Source organism: Lithobates pipiens, unplaced genomic scaffold, assembly GCF_037356315.1.
Source record: "Lithobates pipiens isolate NorthernLeopardFrog02 unplaced genomic scaffold, aLitPip1_a1.2 Scaffold_8, whole genome shotgun sequence".
In the NCBI taxonomy this organism is placed as follows: domain Eukaryota; kingdom Metazoa; phylum Chordata; class Amphibia; order Anura; family Ranidae; genus Lithobates; species Lithobates pipiens.
Window position 1 is genome coordinate 476,106,235 of NW_027507903.1, and position 23,120 is coordinate 476,129,354.

General features: G+C 42.4%; 1 protein-coding gene and 1 long non-coding RNA gene across 6 annotated transcripts in view; one reads left to right on the top strand and one right to left on the bottom strand.

The window, feature by feature from the left end:
* Positions 1-23,120, bottom strand: part of SOX5 (SRY-box transcription factor 5) — a 282,904-nt gene that overhangs the window by 140,905 nt on the left and 118,879 nt on the right. The window contains exon 1 of one of the 5 annotated variants that reach the window (XM_077468728.1): positions 15,724-15,871. The exons of 3 other annotated variants lie outside the window; for them this stretch is intronic. In XM_077468728.1, coding sequence (XP_077324854.1) covers positions 15,724-15,811 — 88 coding nt within the window. In that variant the 5' untranslated portion in view covers positions 15,812-15,871. Of the gene's footprint in view, positions 1-15,677; positions 15,872-23,120 lie in introns of those variants that run through there. One more of the 5 variants, XM_077468730.1, reaches the window with a different exon arrangement.
* On the top strand, positions 15,528-19,913 carry LOC143960296 (uncharacterized). The gene is made up of 2 exons (XR_013270294.1): positions 15,528-15,678; positions 17,134-19,913. It is a non-coding gene; the product is annotated as an uncharacterized LOC143960296 (long non-coding RNA).

The window sequence follows — 23,120 nt, forward strand, 5'->3', positions numbered from 1 at the left end:
TCAGCCATAGGTGCTCAGGTCACCAGTGTGCTCATATGCTAATACTATGGCAGGGTAAGGAGGGCGACTCATGCAAACACCTTTAACATAAGCTTATGTGAGAAAACAACAGTGACGGGGCAGGTTGAAAACCAGATTGGACAACAATCACCGCATGTCTATAGATACCTACAAATGATAGTTGTCCAACCCAGCCATTTTAGCCACGATGAACATTTATATTTGTGAAAGGCAACAGAACGGATGCCTGAGGTGGTCGAATAACACGTGACCTTCTTCAGGGACCTATGGGTAAAGAAAGGCTAAAGTATAATACAAGTTCTGGTCAAAAATATGTGAACACCTGACCATCAAACTTATATAAATATGTTGGACATCCCATTCCCAAACCATGGCCATTAATATGGAGGGGCCCCCTTGGCTCCCTTTATGGCTAGAACAGCCTCCACTCTTATGGGCTTTCCACAGATTTTGGCATGTGTCTGTGGAAATGTGAGCCCATTTGTAAGGTTCTGACATTTCACTTTAACCATAATAACCATTTCCTTCTTTATTGAAACAGATATTTTATTGACCACTCCCAATGTTGCAATCGACTCAATTTCAGTCGTCGATCAAACTCCTGGGTGGTTTGGGGAGAGAACCGTACAATCATATTTGTGATCCTTAGTGAATCAAAAGTGGTTGCAACTGGCTGAAAATCACTACATGTATGTGGGCTATTTACATGGACTGGCACAAGCAAATATCTGTTGTGACACAGATATCAAATACAGGAGCAGGTAACACTGAGGAACAGAGACACTCACCAATACTTCTAATACCTATACAAATACCAATACTGGAATGATCATAGTGTCAGTAAAAATAACAATCAATGAACAAAACTTGTTACTTTTTAAAGCTGTCAGAGGAAACAAAAAGACCTTTCATACCCCCAACCTGTATACCAGTATATGTTCATCAACTGCTGAGGTTAAAGAATATGCAAACTCAACACTTCAAATTCCTGATATGTGCCTGCTGTACCATGTAACTGTATGAGAAAGTATCCTTTACTCTTTGTATTGCTGCCTTTTGAGTGACATTTGTGGCGATTCTGCCAGCCCCCTGCTTTCCTATTTCAAACTGATCATTCCAAGGCATGGAAGCACATCCATCCATGTGATCAGTTTTCTTCTTTGAAGTCTACCTTGGAGCACAGCCTGCCTGTCCCCCAATGGCCAAGGCTCGTGCTGACACGCCCCCTGCCTAGCTCTTCACTGGGAAGATCAGTGTACTGCTGTTCCTCTGCTGACATGCCCCCTGCAATATCTACCCCTAAGCTCCCTATGCAGCTGAAAACAGAGGTTATACGATAAAAAAAATAAAAATAAAAATGCATATAAAATAGTTTTATGTATAAAGCATACACAAATGTTTTGCCTTGCATTCTATTTTAAACGGAATGCGTTTTGTTACAACAAGGTAGGGGGTTTACACATACTTTAAATCTCAGCCACCCAGAGAGTGCATTGTTCTCTATGGGTCAGACCTGGCTGGAAGACACAGAGAAGGAGGAACAGGAAAGCACAATCACAATACAGCACTAATAAGCAGGTAGCACAATGGCCTAGCACAACTAATATGTAAAACTTACATTTATAAAATGATTATGATACATTAAAAAGATTTACATTAAAATGTTGACACTAAATAAAAGACTTGGCCCTGGTTCACACCAGTGTGACTTCATCGCAATTTCAAAGTCGCAGATAAGTGTTATTTGCACCTCCGATTATATTGTGGCTTGTGACTTAGTTCAACAGAAGTCTATGCAAATTGCAATGAAATCGGAAAAAAAAGTAAGGCAGGAACCTTTTTGAGTCGAGGCAATTTGAGGGGTTCTATTGCCAGCAATGGGGTGCGACTTGTCATGTGATTTGGAATGGTCAAACTGCACTGGTGTGAACCAGGGCTTAACCAATACGTTCTTAATTTAGGCTGTCTACAAACCCCAAAGCGATTTTCAGTATGTTTGACATTATATCTCATTGTATACAGTTTTCTGCCGCAAATCTTTTTTTCATGAATTTTCTTTCCTGGAGATCCTGCCAGTAACGGCACTCCCTGTCAGAGGCTGACAACACTAAGCAACTGCCTCTCAATTAACAGCTCAGTTGTCAGCGCGCCCTCTGCACGCCTGGAATTTACAGATGCACCTGACAGCCAATCAACTAATCCATTAACAATCTGTGCTGGTTACTTTGATGCCTTTGAATACAAACAAAAAAAACGTAACAAATACACATGTGAAGTAATTTACACACACCTGCAGCATCTACATACACACCCACAATACACCAACAGGAAAACTAGTTTGTGCACCATCTACAAAACAAACTTTCCTTGTGCCACTGAGGGTAGAATCACCGCACTGTGATCCCAACAACCCCCGCCCCGCTATTTTGACATTCAATTCTGCCACGCTGACCTGAATGCTGCCGATCGCTCCCCCCTTGATGGCAGTGCATACAAATGCTATTCAAATGTGGAGGACAATTGAGTGAATTCAACAATGTAATTGTATACTCATGTCAGAGCTGAGACGGCTGACAATTACCCGGCGCTTTCAAAACCGTGATTATGACTCCGCCATTCAGCAAGAAAATAGAGCGCGCAAAGATAAGAGTCCCAATATGATTCAGCTTAATAACAATGCTGCCATTTAATATTCCCTTTTAAGAAAGTATATGGCAATTGCCCCCTCACTGGTGTTTATGTGCGTACCGGCTTGTTTGGACATTACAATCCCCCCTGCTAGGAACATAAAACCCAATGCCTGTTAACTTATCAAAGAGACAGGCTCTTCTGAAGGACAAACAATTACTGGAACCTGGTTAATTTTCCCACAGAAAGAGGAGGGATGCGCAAAGTGATTCCTCGTCATGTCATGTCTGCGGCCAAAAAGCTTTCAGCTCCGTCTACGTGGCCTGCGGCGATGGAAGGGTTAACAAGCCACGGATGGAGGAACTGCCCTGCAGGACACACAGCACAGCCGCTGCATTTAATTAGAAGATGGCTCAAAAATATTTATTGCTTTGTGTTGGCTGGAAGCTGCACTCAAACAAGAATTCCCTGTTCACTGCCTTCTGGAGCTGAAAAGGTCCTAACCCGAGGGTCGCGACCTCCAATCCTCCTTCCTTTGAAAAGTTTTTGTGATCTGCCAGGTAGTAGTTATTGTTAGGACTCCACAGCTAGTTATAAGCCAACTAAGAGCATTGTGGATCAGACAAACGAATTCTAGGGACATGATTGGGACCTCTCAACCAGGGGTGGACAATGAAAGCTGCATTTAGCTGGGGGTTGGGACTTGGCGTCCTGATAAAGTTAGGGATCATTTGTACATTTCTGTTTTTTATTTGCAATGACGACTTGGCTGCTGGGATGTGCTGTGGCCTGGCTTATGATAACCATGCAAACTTTGTTTACTGCTAGGTATTGAAGTGATATTAAACACACACGGTTTAATTTACATTGTCCCTTTCATTTCTGTATGCAGATGATGGCATTAGATTTTATTTTACTTTTTTAAATAAAATAATTACAAGTATCCTTATCCTAATCAATATACAGCTGTCACATGACCCAGATCTTTCCCAGTCTGCAGGGAAACATAACAGGAGGAGCTTCTAATCCTCTGTTGCTGGTCAAATACACACATAGGTTGGACTTGATGGACTTGTGCCTTTTTTCAACCACATCTACTAAGTAACCATGTTTAAAAAAACAAAAAAAACAAATGCCTTTGGAAAATAGAGTAAAAATAAATAATATCAAACTGTTTTAAATTGTTATACAAATATATATATATTATTTTTTGTGGACATAACATGGTGTGGGTAGATTTATGCCAGTCACAGGCTGTGTCATGCCCCTCCAGCATGTGTCTTGTGAATAAGAGGGAGGTGAAGCCTCCATTAATCTACAATATCCCACCCATCTTGTGTTTAGCTGGTTAGTGGGCTTGGAGGAAGAGGGAGGGAGCGGGCTGTCATTTAACACTGTATATACACCCACATGTGCGACTCTAGTCACTAGGGATGCCAAGATGTGATAGGGAGGAAATGCTCAGCATAGAAACTCACTGAAAACCGAGCATGTGCAGAGTTGCCTCTAGAGCTGCAAAATCCCTAGCTGAATTAGGGACATGAACATAAAGGTGGAGACAGAGCAGCAGGATTAACCAGGTTTCTCTGCAGAATACAGAAAATTAATCTCATAGTGACATAGTGAGTGTGAACAGCATGTACTGTAATACATAATTTGATAGTTTTTTTATAATGTGGGTTTAGTGTCACTTTAAAAAAAAAAAAAAAAAGTGATAATCAGTAATTATTAGTCCATGCAACCAACATTCAGCCTTGAGGATTCAATACAAGTTACTTTTCTGTTTGCAAAGAATCTGATGAATGAAGTGTGGCCAGGAACAACTGCCACGGTGAGGAGATAGCGCATGTAGAGGGGCAAATTTGGGGTTGTGAGCTTTGGCTGAGATGAATGCATGACAACGCATCATCAGTACAGTAAAACCAATCAAGCCATCTATGAATCATCCAGCAACAGGCACCCAACAAACCTGCAATACATTCGGGGAAGCAGGTTGTCTGCACTATGATCTGTATGGAGTGGTGCTCCACAATGGTGCCCACCTTACAGCTATCCAAGACCAACCTTGCCTTTGCCGCAATACAGTATAGTCATGGTTTAGGAGGGATTCAGACTTAAGCTGGCCCAAAAACTGGTATATTTTCGTACAATCATTCCTAAGAAAAACCATGTCCATACATTTCATAATGCCATCATAGACTTGATCAATGTCATTTGAAATTACTTCAACATTTCATTTGCTTTTAACGTTTGATGTTGGAATGAATGGAATTTCCCAAATGAAGACCACATGCATTGTTAAAATTTTAATTTGTTCAAGAAAAAAATAAAAATAAAAACACTTTCATCCTGCTCCTTCAAATGTTTTTGTCACTATAGTCAAAAAAAGAAAAGTGACCGCCTACGATTAGAAGTTTGAACAAACGCTCCAAAAACCAAGATTTTCACAAACAACCAAACTTCTATTGTACGATCAGCTTAAGAGGTGTTCAGTCATAATGGCACAGATGACAGGTCCACATCAATGGCTGCTCAGCCAAGTACATACTTATTTTTATTACAGTACTTATCTAGTGACATCAGTTTACCCAGCACTTTACATATTATACATTCACATCAGTCCCTGCCCTCAGTGAGCTTACAATCTAAGTTCCCCAACTCACACTCATGCATATACTGTACATACTAGAGCCAATTAAGAAAAGGAGACAATTACAGCTGGTTCACACCAAGAAACGCAAAGAAACGTGCCCATGTTCCTGTGCAATTGGAGTCCAGTGCAGGTTTTCAGCCCAAATCTCACTGCATCGCACCAAACATCGTGCATGCACTACTCTTAAAAAATGCACTGCAACTGGATTGCATACTTTGGTACCATGAGGTATGGTGCAGGCAAAACACTGTTTGCTATTTGCATTTGGGGTGGCAATAACATTACACTAACACCCGCTGCAGATCTCAGACACAGCGCGTTTGGAATGCAGTGCGGGAAACTTGTACGGAAAGTGGATTCCCCACACCGCGTTCCAGTGTGAACCGGCACTTTAAGTATATGTAAACCCCCACATTGCAAAACAACCCAGTTTATCAATATGTTTGTGTATATAAAATTATAATTTTTTTTTTTTTAAATAAGTGATCACATGAGTTCTGTTCTCAGCTGCACAATAGGCTTAGAGAGGTGGGTGTGGAGAAACAGCAGCACACTGTTCTTCCCAATAATCACGTGTGTAGGGAGGCGTGTCAGTACAGTTCTGACCATTGGAGGACAGGCAGGCTGTTCTTCCAGCACAGCCTTAAAATTGACCACACTGGGATGGATGTGCTTCCTGCCTTTAAAAGGTCAGTTTGAAATAGGAAAGCAGAGGGTCTGGAAGAATCACCAGGTATTTCACACAAAGGAAGAAATACAAAGAGAACAGGAAACTTTTTAAACATAAGTACATGGTACAACAGACATATCAGGAATATGAAATATTGAGGTGAGATACACTTTATCCTATCAGCATGTCCTTGGCGTGTGGGAGGAAACCCGCTCAGACACAGGGAGAACACGTAAACTCCAGGCAGGTTACATCATGGTTGGGATTCGAACTGATGATCCCAGTGCTGGCAGGGGGAAGTACTAACCACTTAGCCACGGTGCTGCCAACTGTTCAAATGTCTAAACTTGTGCTCCCTCTAGTACTGTGCATAGATGAAAGTGGTCACAAAGCTAAAATTTTAGAACTGGGTATCCCAAAAGAAGAGATGTAATCTTCTAATACTCTCTTCTACCTGTACAGGTGCCATAGAGGTGAGCAACACTCACAAATTTGCAGGAAGGTAAATGTGACTGTATGATCCTGTCCTTCGCTAGCTCCAATTAGCAATTTGGTCAATTATATGCCAGGGGGAGACCTTCTGGAGCCTTCACCAATCAGCTGTATGTTACATTGTAATACACGAATGGGCACATTCAGAATTCAGGAGTCATTCAGTCCATTATAGTGCAGGAAGTTTAACAAAACACAGACACAAGCAACAATTGTAACTAACGCAGTTCAGTCCATGTTCAATGCCCCTCCGAGGAGGCAATGGAAACACTGAATGCGTCTACACTGAAACATACTGAAGTAATTTAAACCGTCTCTCAAGCCTTCAGTAGTTGTGTAAAATGCTGCCTGCCTGGCTGGCTGACATATTGATAAATGACTAATGCTTTCACAGTACTGAATCCGTACAGGAGCCCTGACCTCACTCTGACTTCTAGATGTTTGTCCTTGTTCTGTGATTTACAAAGATCTAAAGCAATGATTCTGGAAGGATGTCAGTGAATGAACACCGCCACATTGCTCGCAGTACTGGCTCCTGGGATGGGCCTGGTTGGCTCCCTCAGCCAATAAATTCTATCAGTTTGATTCCACATTTCCTGATGCTGCACATGGTGCTGATCTCCACTAGTCATAGATGGACAACCAAAGGACTGGCACACAAGGTAGACATTTCCTAAAAATGTACTATTAAAAAAAATCTAAAATCCACTTTCTGTGATATACCAGACTGGTCACCACTTACTATCCAGCATTCTGTAAACAGGTTAATGTTAATATGATGAAACCTGCAACCTGCCATACTTCACATCTGTCTTCACAGCTGTGTGATGGCTTTATACAACGTTACTATAATTAAATGATGCTTTAGAATTCAAATTCATTGACTGTCACTCTCCTAAGTCTAATAAAAATAGTAAAAAACCACCACCTTTTATTTTTCATCACGTGTAACTGATGGACAGAAGAGAGTGTAAGCTCCTGTGGTGCAGATACTGAGGTAACTGGCCCAGTGTTTCCTGTATAGCACTGCGGCATATGTCAGAGTTATATAAATGTATTATAATATTATTATTATAATTAATAATGTGCGACTGTGGTGGGGACATTGGAGTGTAAGCTCCTTTGGTGGAAAGACTGATATAACTAACTCAGTGTTCTCTGTGCAGCACTGTGGAATATGTTAGAGCTATATAAATGAATTATATTATTATTATTATTATTATTATTATTATTATTATTAATAGTGTGCGACTGTGGTGGGGACATTGGAGTGTAAGCTCCTCTGGTGCAGAGACTGATGTGAATGGCTCAAGATTCTCCGTACAGCACTGCAGAACATGTCAGAACTATATAAATGTATGATAAGGTGCGAGTTGTTGGAGACATTAGAGTGTAAGCTCCTCTGGTACAGAGACTGATGTGAATAGCTCAATGTTCTCTGTAGAGAGCTGAAGAATATGTCAAAGTAAACGTTAAAAATATGTATAAAAAAATCCAACTCCAGAGAAAGTAAAAATCGGCCCTTACAGTGGGGCACATCTGCACTGAAGGCGTTAAATGCTTGTTTATGTCTAGAGCAGGGGTCTCAAACTGATGACCCTCCAGCTGTTGCAAAACTACGAGTTCCATGAGGCATTGCAATCCTGTTCCTCAGCTTCCTCACTTCCAATGCAGGGCTATGGGCCCTGCCATTGTCTTGATGATGTCAGAGGGCATCCAACCCATAAAGTACAGAGAATGAAATGTAGCGTGGACCAGTCTGGCATCATAGGATCGGGTAGTGCTTTCCCCATACCCCTGGACATTAACAAGCACTTAACTTTTGCAGTGTGTGTGTGCGGGGGTGGTAGCACCACTAAAATAGAATTTTTTTTTTTTAACTTTTCCCAGAGTTCAGCTTTAATTCCAGTATATGACCGAGAGGAAACAAAGTGTAAGCTCTTCTGCTACAGAGTGTAACTGCTTTAATGTTCTCTGTAAGGATCTGCAGTAAATGCAAAGAATTTATAAATGAGTAAAAAGTAAATAAAACAAACATACGAGGCGGCAGCAGAGCGAGGAAACATTCTGCAGCTTATAGTTATTGTATAGATTCTCTCTGATGTACTGAAAGTATCTAGTAGAATAACCATTTAAGAAACAAGAATAAGAAGTGACTTTTTTTCCCCTCGGTGTTTTGCCTCGACATTCTTGTAGAACAGGCGGAGAGGGCCGGGAATGTGGCTTTTGCAAGCGAGGTCTGTCACTTATTAAAGGGCTGACAAACCTATGCGATGCAGGAATGCAGTAATAGAAGGCCATTGTACTCACACAATAGGCTGCACTACCTCCAGGCATCTGAGGCAAAGCATTGTACTTTTAAGTCTATTGTCAGAGGACTGTGTGACAAAGCTTTTCCCCTGCAGCTAGACAAAATATTCGCGGTGGTGCGCTCGTAAAGGAACAGGAGACTTACAGACTTAAAGCCGCAGTTATCGGGTTTCTGAAGCTTTTCTTCTCTTTCCCTCTCCGTCACCCACAGATCTTCCAAGAAATCTCAACAACAATGGCAGGGTAGATCTCCGAAAACTGTCAGGAGACACTCGGTGTGAGGAGAGGGAATTATTGGAGAGGTCGCTCGGAATAATTCTGCCGCAAAGTGCAGAAGGAAAAAAGTCTGGAGGCAATCTGCTAATTAAAATGTTAAACAGAAGGCAGATGACAGCGTTGTACAGAAATAACCGTGTCTGTATGAGCCAATGCGTTGCTCAGGACGGCCCAAGGAAAACCTATACTATGTATGAGCATTAACCTTACTGGCCAACACAGTGACTAAGCAGTCAGCGCCGTCATCCCCAGCGCTGTGGTCTTGCGTCCAGTTTCCACAAGGACACTGTCTGCATGGAGTTTGTATGATTGTGGTGAATTTGGGTGGCCTTTCTCTGGGTGAGCCAGTTTCCTACCAAAATACAGAAAAATACAGGGAGACTGTACAGCTTTTACCCAAACTCTGCCTAAGGACATGTAGGACTGTATTCCATCTCCTGGGTTGTAAGCTCTAACGGGCAGGGCCCTCTGGTTCCTCCTGTATTGTAATTGTACTGTCTGCCCCTTGTTGTATAGCGCTGTGCAAACTGTTAGCGCTCTATAAAGGGGGCATAAAATTGTAATCTCCTTTGGTGCAGAGAGATGAGAGCGCCTCAGTGTTCTCTGAACAGCACTACAGAATAGGTCAGTGCTATATAGACCTATGATAATAATATTATGTGACTGTAGTGGGACATTAGAATGTAAGCTCCTCTGGTGCAGAGACTGATGTGACTGGCCTCAGTGTTCTCTGTACAGTACTACAGAATATGTCAGAGCTATATAAATGCATAATAATAATAGTGGGTGACTGTGGTGGGACATTAGAATGTAAGCTCCTCTGGCGCAGAGAATGATGTGATTGGTTCCACGATCTCTTTGCAACACTGCAGAATATATCAAAGCTATATAAATGTATAATAGATATGTGAAGGTGGTGGGCCATTAGAGTGTAAGCTCCTCTGATGCAAAGACTGAGGTGACTGGCTCAGTGTTCTCTGTACAGCACTGCAGAACATGTCAGAGCTATAAAAAAAAGCATGGTGTGAGTGTGGTGGGGACATTGGAGTGTAAGCTCCTATGGCGCAGAGACTGATGTGACTAGTTTTCTAAGAGGAATAGTCACTGCATACTTCTAGGAAATTTTCCACATATATATAAAAAATATTGTGTGCCCGCATCCAGGAATTGCTTGGAGGACAGGGCACACATACCCACATACCCAGGTGGTGATACCAATAAATATAGATTATACAGAAAGACCCTTTGGACAGGCTGGCACACCCTGTGGGTACTTACTAAATTTTCCGGCCTCGTGAACACTGGGTGTCAAAAATGACACTTTTAAGGGCGTGACTTTTTTTATGCCTCTAAACACCCCACCATGTTAGCCTGTCTGTCTATGCGCGCACACACACAGGCATTTACAGGCAGGAGCATTTAAGCCTGGTTCACACCTATGCAGGTTGCATATTCCAGGTGCATTTTGCGTTTTTCAATAGACATTTTTGATCCATTGAAGTCTATGGAACCAAAAACCAGAAAAAAGTCCCTGGTCCTTTCCATAAAATGTACAGATGTGAACATGACCCATAGGAAACCATGTTAAATGGACTCTTTTTTTTCCCCTGCCTCTAAGGCCTGGTTCACACCTAATTCATTTTATACTGCGTTTTCAGCCTTTCAGAAACGCACTACAAAATGCATTAGGTGTGAACCAGGCCTTAGAGGCAGAAAAAAAAAAAAAAAGCATTCAGGAGAACCGCGTTTTAGCAGAAACGTCCGATCTGCCTAAATGTGTCTAAATGCTAGGCACATGGTTAGTGCTTTAGTGTTCATTCATTTCAATGGTCAGAATGAATTTTTATTCTAGCCAATGGAATTCATGAATGCCCAAATGCTGACTTACCTAAATGTGTTTGCAAAATACAACTTTAGATGCTTTTTTTGCTGCTTCTCCTGCCATAAGGAGTTGGGAAGAGCCGGGCAAACGTCCAGTGTGCATGAGGCCTTCTTATTAAAGTACATAATACAATATTACTGGGAAAAAGCGGCACACATCCTCTGTACAGAGGACTTTGCCAAGTGATAAATACATGAATATGTTTGTGGGGTTTTTCTGTTTTTTACTAGAAGTTGTAGGATTGGTGAGGTAGCAGAATGAACTTATTTGGGGCGATATCATTTGTATACAAGTTACAAGGAAAAGATTAAGATCTATGAAAATATTTGTGACAGTGGAAGGATCTTTATGGCATCAGACGACATCTAGAGGGGTCGGTGTACTCTCCACACAAAGACGTTCAAGAACAGATTTGTCAGATACAACAATAAGGTCAAATTTGTTAATACTATTTGCGACTTGCAGCAGGCACACAATACGCAAAAAGCCACAACAAAGCATTAGTAGCAGGCATATTGTAAAATTAAAGTGGTTGCAAGCCCCCACATATACCCAGTGAAGTGATGGCCTCAAATTATACACAGAGATTAAACAAGGTCTCCTGCATAAGTTGTACCTGTTTATCTGCAGCATTTGTCCTCTACATCTGTTCAAAGTGCAGATATATTATAGCATTTCTGAGCTTTCATAGAGCAGGGGGCAGAGAGTCGAAGTTACACACTGCAGATCTCAGTGAGAAGAGCTGTGGGAGCTGATTGGAGGGAAGGGACACACCCCGTCACACAGGAACAGAGCTGAGGCTGTCAATCGCAGGTTGTGTGCTGGAGCTCCCTACCCTAACACTTTTTCTTGGTGTCAGCAACAGAGAGAAATTACACTTTGTGCTCTCGAGACAAGTAAAAATAATAGAAGGATATGCTTTGCTCATATTTCATGTCTGAGGTTTACAAACACTTGATTAAATTCTAACCTTTGTGTTTTTTGCAGATTAGGTCTGCTAGAGAAACCACACATCTGACCCTTTTGTTTTGGTGAAATAAAATAAGGTTAGGACCACACTGTGGCAGATATTTTGGATATAAGTAACATGTTGTACTTAATGTTTTATTTGCAGCCATACGCGGGTCTCATTAGTAAAGAAATGTTACTTTGTAGCACCGAGGACAATTATTCACACACTCCAGGCATCTGTTTAGTTTCTCGAAACATCAGAACTCCTTACAGGAGAAAAGCTGCTAAAAACCACGTATTGCACACACACATTGGGTGCGTCAAATGTTTGAAGCATTAATGGATTTCACTAAACAGAATATTTATTGTGGTCATTGGAATGCCTTAACACTAGAATGCACCTAAACGCATCCAGCATTTACATTCGTTTTTTTCTGCTTTTCAGCTCCTCTCCGAAACAAACCCTCAAAGTTTTAAGCCCTGTGTGCATAAGGCCTTAGACCAAGGCTGATGACAACAGTTGTCCCAAGGCTTTATTTTATTTTTAGCACAGAGACAGGTCCACAGTGCGCATGCACTGGTTACATGATGAACCAGAGACAAACATTGCTAATAAGCCTCACGCAGTGATTGCAGTGTAGAATAGTATCAGTGATGGGTGAGGGGGGATTGTATGCATTGTCTGAAGACAGGTCCTCCATCAGGTAAAAATGTAACGGAGGCGATCTGCAGAGACAAAACGCGACGAAGGATGGCAACAAGCCACATTTATCAGAGAACTGTCTCCATGGTTGAACAATAGAGGCTCAATTTGGAAAGCACTTACACTCCTCGCTAGATGCAATTCTGTTACTTCTTTATATAATAATCTTGGCAAAAACAGAGCAGTGAGCAGCTAAGCCGCCGACCATTACCCTGTGTACTCAGTATAAGAGAGGAAAGGGGGAGGGGAGAAAGGGAGAGGGGGGATAAGGAGAGAGAGAAGGATAGAGAAAGAAAAAAGAGGGGAGAGAGAAGAGAGGTAAGTGAGGGGGGGGGGGGGGAGGGAGAAACAGAAAGGTAGATGAGATGGAGAGGCGTAAGAGGAAGGGAAAGCATTGGGGAGGGTTGGATAGTCAGAAAAAAAAAATTTGCGAAAAAATACCTAGAAAAGGGTGAAAGGGGAAGAGCGAGCGAGAGTCAAAGAACCAGATAAAAGGAAGAGAATGAGAAAGAGTTTGAGAGAGAGAGAAAAAGAAGGGAGAGTGTAAGGAAATGGATAAGACAGAGAGTCCTGCATATAAGAGATTGGGGGGGTCCCCAAGATATTTGCATAGATTTTAGGGGGGAGTGGATCCTGAATAGTTACACAGATAGAGGGAAATGGGGGTCCTATAAAGTTGCACGGATTGGAGGATGCAAGGTATAGTGCCACAGATTTAGGTTTGGGTGGTGGGAGATTCTTGGAAAGTGGCACAGATTTGGGATTTAAGGGGGTGTGTGGTAAAGTCCTGGATAGCAGCATAGATTTGGCTTGGGGGGCGGACGCAAAGTCCTGGATAGTTGCACAGTTGGATTAGAACTTGGTCGAGTTCAATGAAGGAATTGCACTGAATTGAACACCCCCTGAGCACTCCTTTCTCCATAAAGAGACAGTCATACAACATGTATACAGACGTGAATTTTCTGTGCGCCATCAATCAGACAACAACTGTTGGGCTGTACTCAGGCACGGCAGGGGTTAAGTCCGCTGTGTGGCATGATGTATTAATATGGCGTATGTGTTCCCTTCACCCAAGTTTCTGCTTCTCACATATGCTTCCTCGCATCAGCGCCGATGGCAATACCCAGTGGTGAATGGCTGTCCGCCGGAGCCAAGTATTGTTAAAGTGACATCCTGGCGCTCTGTCACTCGGCTGCCTCTTTCTCCCTCTCCTCTCTACATGCCAACCTCTCCTAAGACTGATCCCGTCATCTGGAACAATGCGACCCGGAGAAATGTGCCAACATTCTGCCACTTCCACACACAGCGGGCACGCCGAGGGACAGCTTTGCCCTCCACAGTGTGGCCAGTCAATGCTGGGGAATTAAAATAAAAAATAAAATCCGTAGAGGAACTGTGACAGCTTTAAACGCGATCGGAGCCTCTCTACACTGTGATAACGATACCTCAAAATATACTGTAGCCAAACATGCGATCACACAGCAATTCCAAACAAATTTATTGATTCACACTCGCTCAAATCGTAGCAGTGAATTCACTCAAATCTCCCCAAATGTGTCACAATAAATGTTATATCTTTCAACATATTCCACAACATAATAGGCATAAACGGGTACAAATTTGAAACAACTTCAACCCGAGTCCCACCGACAGGGGATCTGTCTCATGTGCCCCCTCAAACGCATTGCTTTGCATACAAATAACATCAATAGTGTGAAAGATTCAGAACGTAGCATGGACGTCAAATCACTCCAAAATCCATTTACTTTCTTCCTGAATTTCACTGAAATATTCAATTTTCAAACATAAATATTAACTCATCATACTCCTCACAGGTTCTGCCAAAAACTAGACATCATTGGCACACACTGTGGGCTTTTTAACTTTCCATTGATAGACATACAAGCCCAATGATTCTTCCATCCTTGCAATCTTCATAATGTACCACACAGAAATATATTGATGTAAAGATGAATTGCTCTGATACTGGCCACACATAAGATTCTCACATCGGAGTCTCATGTGCTGCTCAAGCTCGAGAATACTAAAAGCAATGGGAAGTCGCAGTCCAAAGCCCAGATATTTACCGGCATGGTGGAAAATTTATACCAGATGGCGATCCCAAACAAATTATAAAAAGTAAAATTACTGAAAGTAGCATTCAGGAGTATGAAATAACGAGTACATCTAATAGGGCTTAAAACAAAAAGACAGGCGTAAAAACTTCCTCGAAAATATGAAATCTTCTAACTTGTAACAAACATGAGATTGCCAGAGGCATTGAGGCTTCCCGATTATACAAATACACAGATACCCGCCTCTTAACAGCCGCATGAATATTAAAAGCGGTTGGTTATTTTAAGACAAGTAGACAAACAAAACATGAATTCACGCAACAGCAAAAAAAAAAAAAAAAAAAAAAAAAACAACAATACACAGATCAATGTTCTCATCTTGTGATTTTTCAGACAATCGTCTTGAACAAGCACATTTTGGTTTTAGGTCTACAGGCAGTTTATCTGTACAATGGCTCAATCAGTGTCAGGTGATACAAGATCGATAATCATTAAATCATAAAAGGAAAATGAAATAAAATCACAAAACAAAAAAGACAAAAAAAAAAAAAACTCCTTCAGATGACAGCTGCAGAAAAGGGTCACCCATCGGCTTTCCCCGTTCGGCAGTTGACAGCGGTCACCTTTAAATCAGCCCCATGTGGGTTCAAACTGCACGAGCGTGCTGAAAGAGGTGCGCGCCCGCGCTCGGCTTAAATAACTTAATGAATTTCATACGCTCCCCCAGACCTTACCAACTGACACAGTAAACCAGCAGCGTCACTAACTCGAGGGAGGAAAAAAAAATAAAAAAATTAAAAAAAAAGAGCAGCGGCGTTCCCAACCAAAAAAAAAAAAAAACACACACAACAGAAAACAGAGTTTGTTTCAGAGTGCGTCCAGTTTTGTCGCCTTGCCAAGTGTACGCCGAGTGCAGCGCAGCCAGGAAAGGCTCAGTCACAGACTCACATTTCCCATGACACCACAAGCGACGCACGGAGACAAGACAAAAACAAGAGACAAAAACAGCGGCTTACGGTCGGTTGGGCAGAACAACGACATAGATAGAGAAGGGACGGCCACCTTTGCTCCTGTGACAATCCGGGACCGGAGCGGTGCTGGGCTCGCAGAGGACGCCACACGTCGGCCCAATCCCCTCGTCGTCTGACATTACTGCAAGTTTGCCTGGAGTTGACAATGTGCTCCAGTGAGCGCAGGAGAGGACCCTGTGGCTGGAGGGGAGGGGGGAGGGGAGACCGAGGAGGAGGAAGGGGGGGGCAGGGGGGGAGGCCTCCGCTACCTCTCCTGGCCCTATCATGTCCCCCTGCAGCTGTACTGACAACACTCTACACATTATGCCCTTAATTGTTGCAGCCCTTTTTAACCCTCTTGTGACAGCTGTCTCTCCAACAGGTGCCGTCGGACTGGGAACAATGGCCCGGCCCTCTCATCCGGCCACGGCGACAAGTGAAAGGGGGGCACAAATGGTCTGTCCTCTCTGGGAGTCATTATGGGGCAAAAACAGGGCTATTAATACAGTGGTTGGCATTGGAGAGAAGGCTGCCTTACAGAGTCGCCGGTCCCATGGGGGGTGGGGATAGGACTGAACAGGGAATTGTTTTTTACTAACAAAAAAAGAAAAAAAATGGACATTGTCCCAATCTGCTCTACAAACACTGAACTCTCACTTCACAGCATCACCCAAGGGCTAAATACAAGCAAGAAAGACATACACAAAAGCAGGTTTACCTGGTGGCATATTTGTAAAGTATTGCAAATATTCTTCTATGACCCCCATGATACTATGGGAGGTGGACATCACCTTTAAGGGATGACATTCTTCTGACTGCACCACTGCCACCTGCCTGCTCTTTAAATTACTACTGATTATCACCACTCTGAGCTCTTCAAATCCTGCAATCTCCCCCCCCCACCTATCAGTGTACAGAGTAGACACTCCCACTGCAGGCCTAATTTCAACTTTCAGCTAGCATTATTATTAGCATTATATAGAATTTATGTAGTGCCAGCAGTTTGTGCAGCGCTTTACAAGGTAAAACAAGATGGTTTATCATCAGCTACAAGCATACAGTGAATGCACTTCAAAATAAATGAAACCTTTATGCAGCGCCAGGGTCAGAGGATCGGTTCCTTCAGGGTATGCCTTTGTTTGTGTTTCTTCCAAAGGGCTCCAGTTTCCTCTGAAAATCCAAAAACTTAACCTACAGACTGACTGACCAAATTAGACTGATGTGAATGGCTCATTGTTCTCTGTACAGCACTGTGGAATATGTCAGAGCTATATAAAAAGTATAATAATAATGGTGTATGACTGTGGTGGGATATTAGATTGTAAGCTCCTCTGGTGCATGGACTGATGTGACTGGCTCTGTGTTCTCTGTACAGCACTGTGGAATATGTCAGAGCTATTTACAGTAAATGATTATTCATAATAATACATATGCTAAACATTGCCCTTCCATGTCTTCCCAGGTCAATCCCTCGTGGGGTCCGATGAATTATTCTGGAAACTGATCAATGGAAGTCTTGCAGTGTATGTCCAGCACCAGTGTTGGGTGTCTCGTTCTCCAGAATAGAACGTCCTATTGTTTCAGCACACAAGCACAAAGCCTCTTATTTCTGAAACCGTCCTGCCACATTCCAAAGAGCTGTGCAAACAAGCTACACACAGCAGGACAAATGGCACCTCTGAGGTCTGAATTTAACCCCTGCTACACTTCGGGACCCAACTGAAACGCGCACAGTAAGTGGCTGGGCACACATAGTGGCGAGACGCGGATACTGGTGACTATATGTGGGCGTTTCTGCCATGTCACAGCAGAAAAAAAAAAAAAGAAAAAAAAACTGTATCAAAAGTGGGAAATCATACACACTGTACAATTCTACTGCTGGATTATATTGTTTTTGTAAAAGGCCCATTCTACGCAAAACTGTTTAGTCATGAGTTTCTCATGGTGAAATGCCTGTGCCGAGTTCCTGGATTGGCAGATCTGCTGTGCCCATTTTGAGGGCTTCCCACCATTGTTGCCCAGAGTTCCCACATCTGCAGATTTGCACCATCCCTACACGGAGTTCTCAGGTCTGTAGACCTGCTTGTGCCCATTATGAGGGCTTCCCACCATTGTTGCCCAGAGTTCCCACATCTGCAGACTTGCACCATCCCTACACCGAGGTCCCAGGTCTGTAGACCTGCTGTGCCCATTATAAGTGGCTCCCACCATCCCAGATCTGCACACTGCACTGTGCTGAGTTCCAGGGTCAGCACAGCTTCTGTGATAACTATAAGGGATACCCACCATCCCTGTTCAGAGTTTTCAGGTCTGTACACTAGTGGTGCCTATTAGGAGGAGTTCCTACCATCCAAATGCAGAGTTCCCAGCTCTGCACACCTGCTTTGTCAACTATGAGGGGCTCCAACCACCCCTGCACCAAGTCCCTTGATCTATACAACTGCTGTGTCCATTTTGAGGGTTTCCCACCATCCCAGTGCTTAGTTTGTGTCTTTGCATACCTGCTGTGCCCATTATGAGGGGCACCCATCATCCCTGTGCTAAATTCCTGGCTCTGTAAACCTTTCCATCCCTATTCAGAGTTTGGGGGTCTGCACACCAGTTGTGCCAAGGGGTTCCCACCAACCAGGTGAAGATTTCCTGGGATTGCACACCGTATTAATTTTACATTATTAAAGGTTGTAACAGAATAAGTTGAACACCCAAGGTGGGCGAAAACAAAGCCAGAAACTGGCAGAATATATAGAAAGTCAGCATGTGACTTTACATATGTATTCCCATTAAGGGAATGACATCACCATGCAAGAATTCTGATTTGCCTCTGCCAATTAAGTGATATTCCTATCACTTGTTCATGATGTTAAAAGTGATTACAGCAATATAGCTATATTGAACTTTAAAGAAGTGGATAATTGCACAAGATATTGTATAGTAATTTTAGCATAAAATAATACACAGGAACACAAAATAAAGCAGCATTAGGCCTCATGCACACTGAAGCTCAAAAACGTTTTTTAAACTACAGAATTTTTTTTTTTAGAATCAAACACAGTAAAAAGCCATGTTGTGGCATGCACGTTCCCACGTCGGGCCATTACAATACAGCAATATGCACTAAATCGCATTTATGAGCGCTAATGCAGGTTTTTTTTTTTTTTTACTTTGGAGCATTTTTTATGCTTAAAAGCTCCTCTCCTGAATGCACAAGTGATCTTTTTTTCTGCCTGTACACTTCCCTGTCACTGTGCATGGACTCATTGGGGGTTATTTAGGAAAGGCAAATCCACTTTGTACTGAAAGTGCACTTGGAAGTGCAGTCGCTCTAAATCTAAGGGGTAGATCTGAAATGAGGGGAAGCTCTGCTGATTTTATCATCCAATCATGTGCAAGCTAAAATGCTGTTTTTTATTCTCCTTGCATGTCCCCCCCGGATCTACAGCGACTTTACTTACAAGAGCACTTGCAGTGCAAAGTGGATTTTCCTTTAGTAAATAATCCTCATAGTCTAACATGGAGCAGAGTAAAAAAGTAAAAGCTGAAAACAGCACAAACCCCTCTAGGAGCCGCTTCTTTGAGCTGCAGTGTGAATGAGGCCTTCGTGGTGTTATGAGAAGTGGAGCCTCCAAATGGTACATTAGGACCAACTTTCCAGCACCATATTTTGTACAGAATTATGCAATCTATTGATTGTGATTTACACATCTGCCTTGCAAAGAAGCGGCCCCTTTCCGTTACCAGAACTTGTGTTGCACTAAGATTTCCACATTCTTCATCCAGCAGGCTGGCAGTTCTTTATCTCTGCTGTATTCTCTTCTTGTTTACAGCTGAAATTGAGTCTTTAAAATATCCTATGAGGAACGGCGAGAATGGAGGATTCATGCAGGTACATGGTCTCACATAAATCCTGACTACAGATAAATCATGCAGTAGGATTTCACTAATGTAATTACTCCACTTAATGATATTGCATGAGGAGCGGGGCAAGTGAGTCCAATTTGTATGTATCGAGTCTTAGCGAGCAACAGACCTGAATACAGCCATCTGTACTCATCTTCACCAAATAACGGAAAAATATCATTCTAAGTACCCAGTAATTTAGATACATAAAGTAATAATAACCATCATCATAATCATAACAAAATTCTACTTTTATTCATATAGAAATGTGATCTCATCTCTATATTCCAGTTTTATCTCCGGTGCTGCATAAAGCACCTATTAATAAAAACCAAGTAAATGGAAGTTTTTGTAGTTTTTGTAGTACTGTGCTGCCTTAAGCCTGGTACATACGATGAGAATAAAATAGGACAAATGATCGTGTTTTTTTTTTGTTTTTTTTCCCCCCATACTACTGTCATATCGAAAATGAATAGTTTACTAAAGTTACAAAAATGATCGTACGACAGAATAAGCGATTTCATGAATTTTCATTTCCGAGCATGTGTGGTCTTCTGATTTTTTTCTGAACAAAAAAACAGTTCATTCTTTTTTTGTAAGCGAAATATTTTGTTTGTCTTTTTTGGATAATTTTGCATGAACTGTTGTGATTGGCTCTCGACAACTGTGTACCAACGATCAGGTCATCATACGATCCTGAAAGTGGTATTTTTTTTTGCCCAATTTTTGTATTTTTTTTTGGTCTTTTTGTCAGTCAATCTGCTGTTGGATGGGTCAATGCAAAGCGTGGGTCGGAATTTGCAGTTATAGTTCTTTTCATGAAGGCACAGAAGGATGGCAACACTGCTTCACATAAACACGGCGCTGTCACCCTATTACTTGGAAGTAGGGAGGGCAGAATTTTTGAGAGAGATTTCACAACCACCCCTGTACAACAGTTTTGGGTGAGCGGCAATTGTGGATTCAGACAGGCTTCAGGCAGAGCCTGGGCTTCTGGCACCCATCACCAAGGAATTGCTGCACACAGCGAAGATTTATTGTATCCGTCTATGTATTACTGATTTATTCCTCGTATTCAATAGGCAAAAGTGTACTGTGGTATTGCTATGCATGTCATATTAAGTTCTACTACTATACTTTTATGAAACGTTACACTATAGAATTTGAGTTTGTTATTGGCTCGATAAAGGGCTGCATAGACCAAATATATAAACATACAGTATCTTTATTTTATATTTTTGTGACCTAGGACTGATTTGGTCTTTTCCAATACGCCTTAACGCCTAAAGGCAGTAGTCCCAGATACAATTCAGCAGCTCTGCAGTGATGATATATTCGTTCTGGCTGAAGATAATAAAGCTGAAAGTTTGCTCCACTCTGCAGCTTGAAGGTGGAGAAGGCAGCGAATAAACTGACGGCGGAGATTTCAGAGCGAGCTGTGAACTGCGGCAGAATTGAGGCGACATCTGATGAGGATTTCAGTCTTGCCGGAGTGTGAAGCCCCCCTGCGGAGAACCTCCGACTAAAGAAAGAGCCTTTTGTCTTTTAACTCTGGACACTGAAGTGACTCATTTTCCTTTAGTGAAATCTGGAGTTTTGTTGCAGCCGCGACGTTATTTAATTAGAGAAGTTCTGAAAGGGAAAGCGGGGCGACTGTTGTTTTAAGTTACCTTCTGTACTTGAAACTTGTGCAATTCTGGGGGGAAAAAAAAGAAAACACATCCAAGTAGAAGACTAATTAAAGCTGGTCGTGTACGAGGAGCTCGGCGCTCAAATCTGCTGCAAGGCATGCAAGAACCCCATAGGTTGCCAGTGAAACCGCTTTCCATAGTCCTGTTGTCCAATCCATCTCATGGTCTGTTAGGATTGGACCGTGTGTGGCCACCCCAACTAAAAGCACCAATAGGCATTAGAGGACTCCTGGTCAAATGTTTATCATCTATGGGGCTCATCTGGAAGAATGGCTAAAAATATATAACTTGTTTTATTGCCAATCACCATTTTTTTCCCCAGAGGTATGCAGCGCCTCCTCTGCAATACAGGCCTAGAAGGGAACAGCAGCATGGTCACAGCCCTTCATCTTAGGATGTGCTACCTGGGATAGAAGCTGGAGAACAGTCAATGGGCGGCACAGTGGATTAGTCAGCACACGTGCTATGCAGCACTGGGGTCCTCAGCTTAATTCCTGGAACAGGACACTAGCTGCATGGAGTTTGCCTATTCTTGCAGTTCTTGTGTTGATTTCTCCGGGAACTCCGGTTTCCTCCAACTTCCAGACATGCTGGTTAGTTTTTTGGCTTATGTCTAAATTGGCGATGCATTTGTATGCATGTGAAATAGGGACCTTAGATTATAAGCTCCTTGAGGGCAGGGACTGATGTGAATGGACAGTATATAAAGTTGTTGGCGCTATATAAATGCTTGTAATAATATTAGTATGTATATAGACGTGGAATTCTGTGAAGAGCAGTTCTTGGGCTGGCCTGGTACAACAATAGCCCTACTGTCATTGCGCCAGTCACAGACGAGGTGGAAAGGTGCCCACAGGAAGAGGCCGGCCCCCGGCCCAGCACACACACAGCATTCACACAGAATTGGCAGCGGTGATGCGAGTTTCTGGCTCTGAGCTTTGAACAAGGTCGGCCACTGAATACCCGATTATTCTGCCGCTCACCGGCTTTATCCGAGGCCTGCAGACTGCGCAGGGACAGCCGACTTTTCCATGGCCAGAGAGGCCCGACTCCTCCTGGTATTTCCCATTGTGGCACCCAGAGACTAGGCCCATTCATCGTCTCCTTATCCAGCCTAATTATAAACAGTGTTATTTTTACTGGAGATCTTAATCCCACCAATTTTGCCTATTTATAAAATTGTCCTGTCCATTTCTCAGATTCACCAACTGATTTACAAATTACGTTAATCGGCATATTGTAAAAAAAAAAAATCAAAAAAAAATCAAGCAATTCACAAATCATGATTGGCTGGATCTAAGGGAAAACATTCACCCAATATAAACAGTGTAATTCACATTTCCTTCATATACAATCCTCTGTAAATGGAAGAGTAGAACTACAGAGATGTCAAATAAAACATTTAAAAACAGCATTGGTTTATAAAGAGCTTTTCATGAAAAGCCTCACCAGTTCTGCAAAGTCCCAAACCCAGCAGAAACTACTGTTCTTGATGTAGAAGCCGGAAAAAGGAATTTTTCCTCAATATGAACCTGTACAACCCCTCTGGGTGAACTATATACATAGAAAGGATTTCTTGCATATTTCCTGCTCTACTTTTGTTTGTTTCACCTGATTTCTGAATGGGAGGGTCAGTGTACATTAAAACTGCTGAACAATCTCAGTGTTGTAATGAGAAAAGCTTCAGAATCCCCGTCCCTTAAGAATAATGATCTTTAGAGAGAACCTCCAAAAATGAAAATGCAATTGTTGGAGATTTGATTTGTATATCAGTGCAGACCTCTGGGAAAATCAGCCAGCCAATCAAAGAAGTAGGACATTTCAGGGGGTGTTCTGAATATACTAAGGATGGATTTTAAAG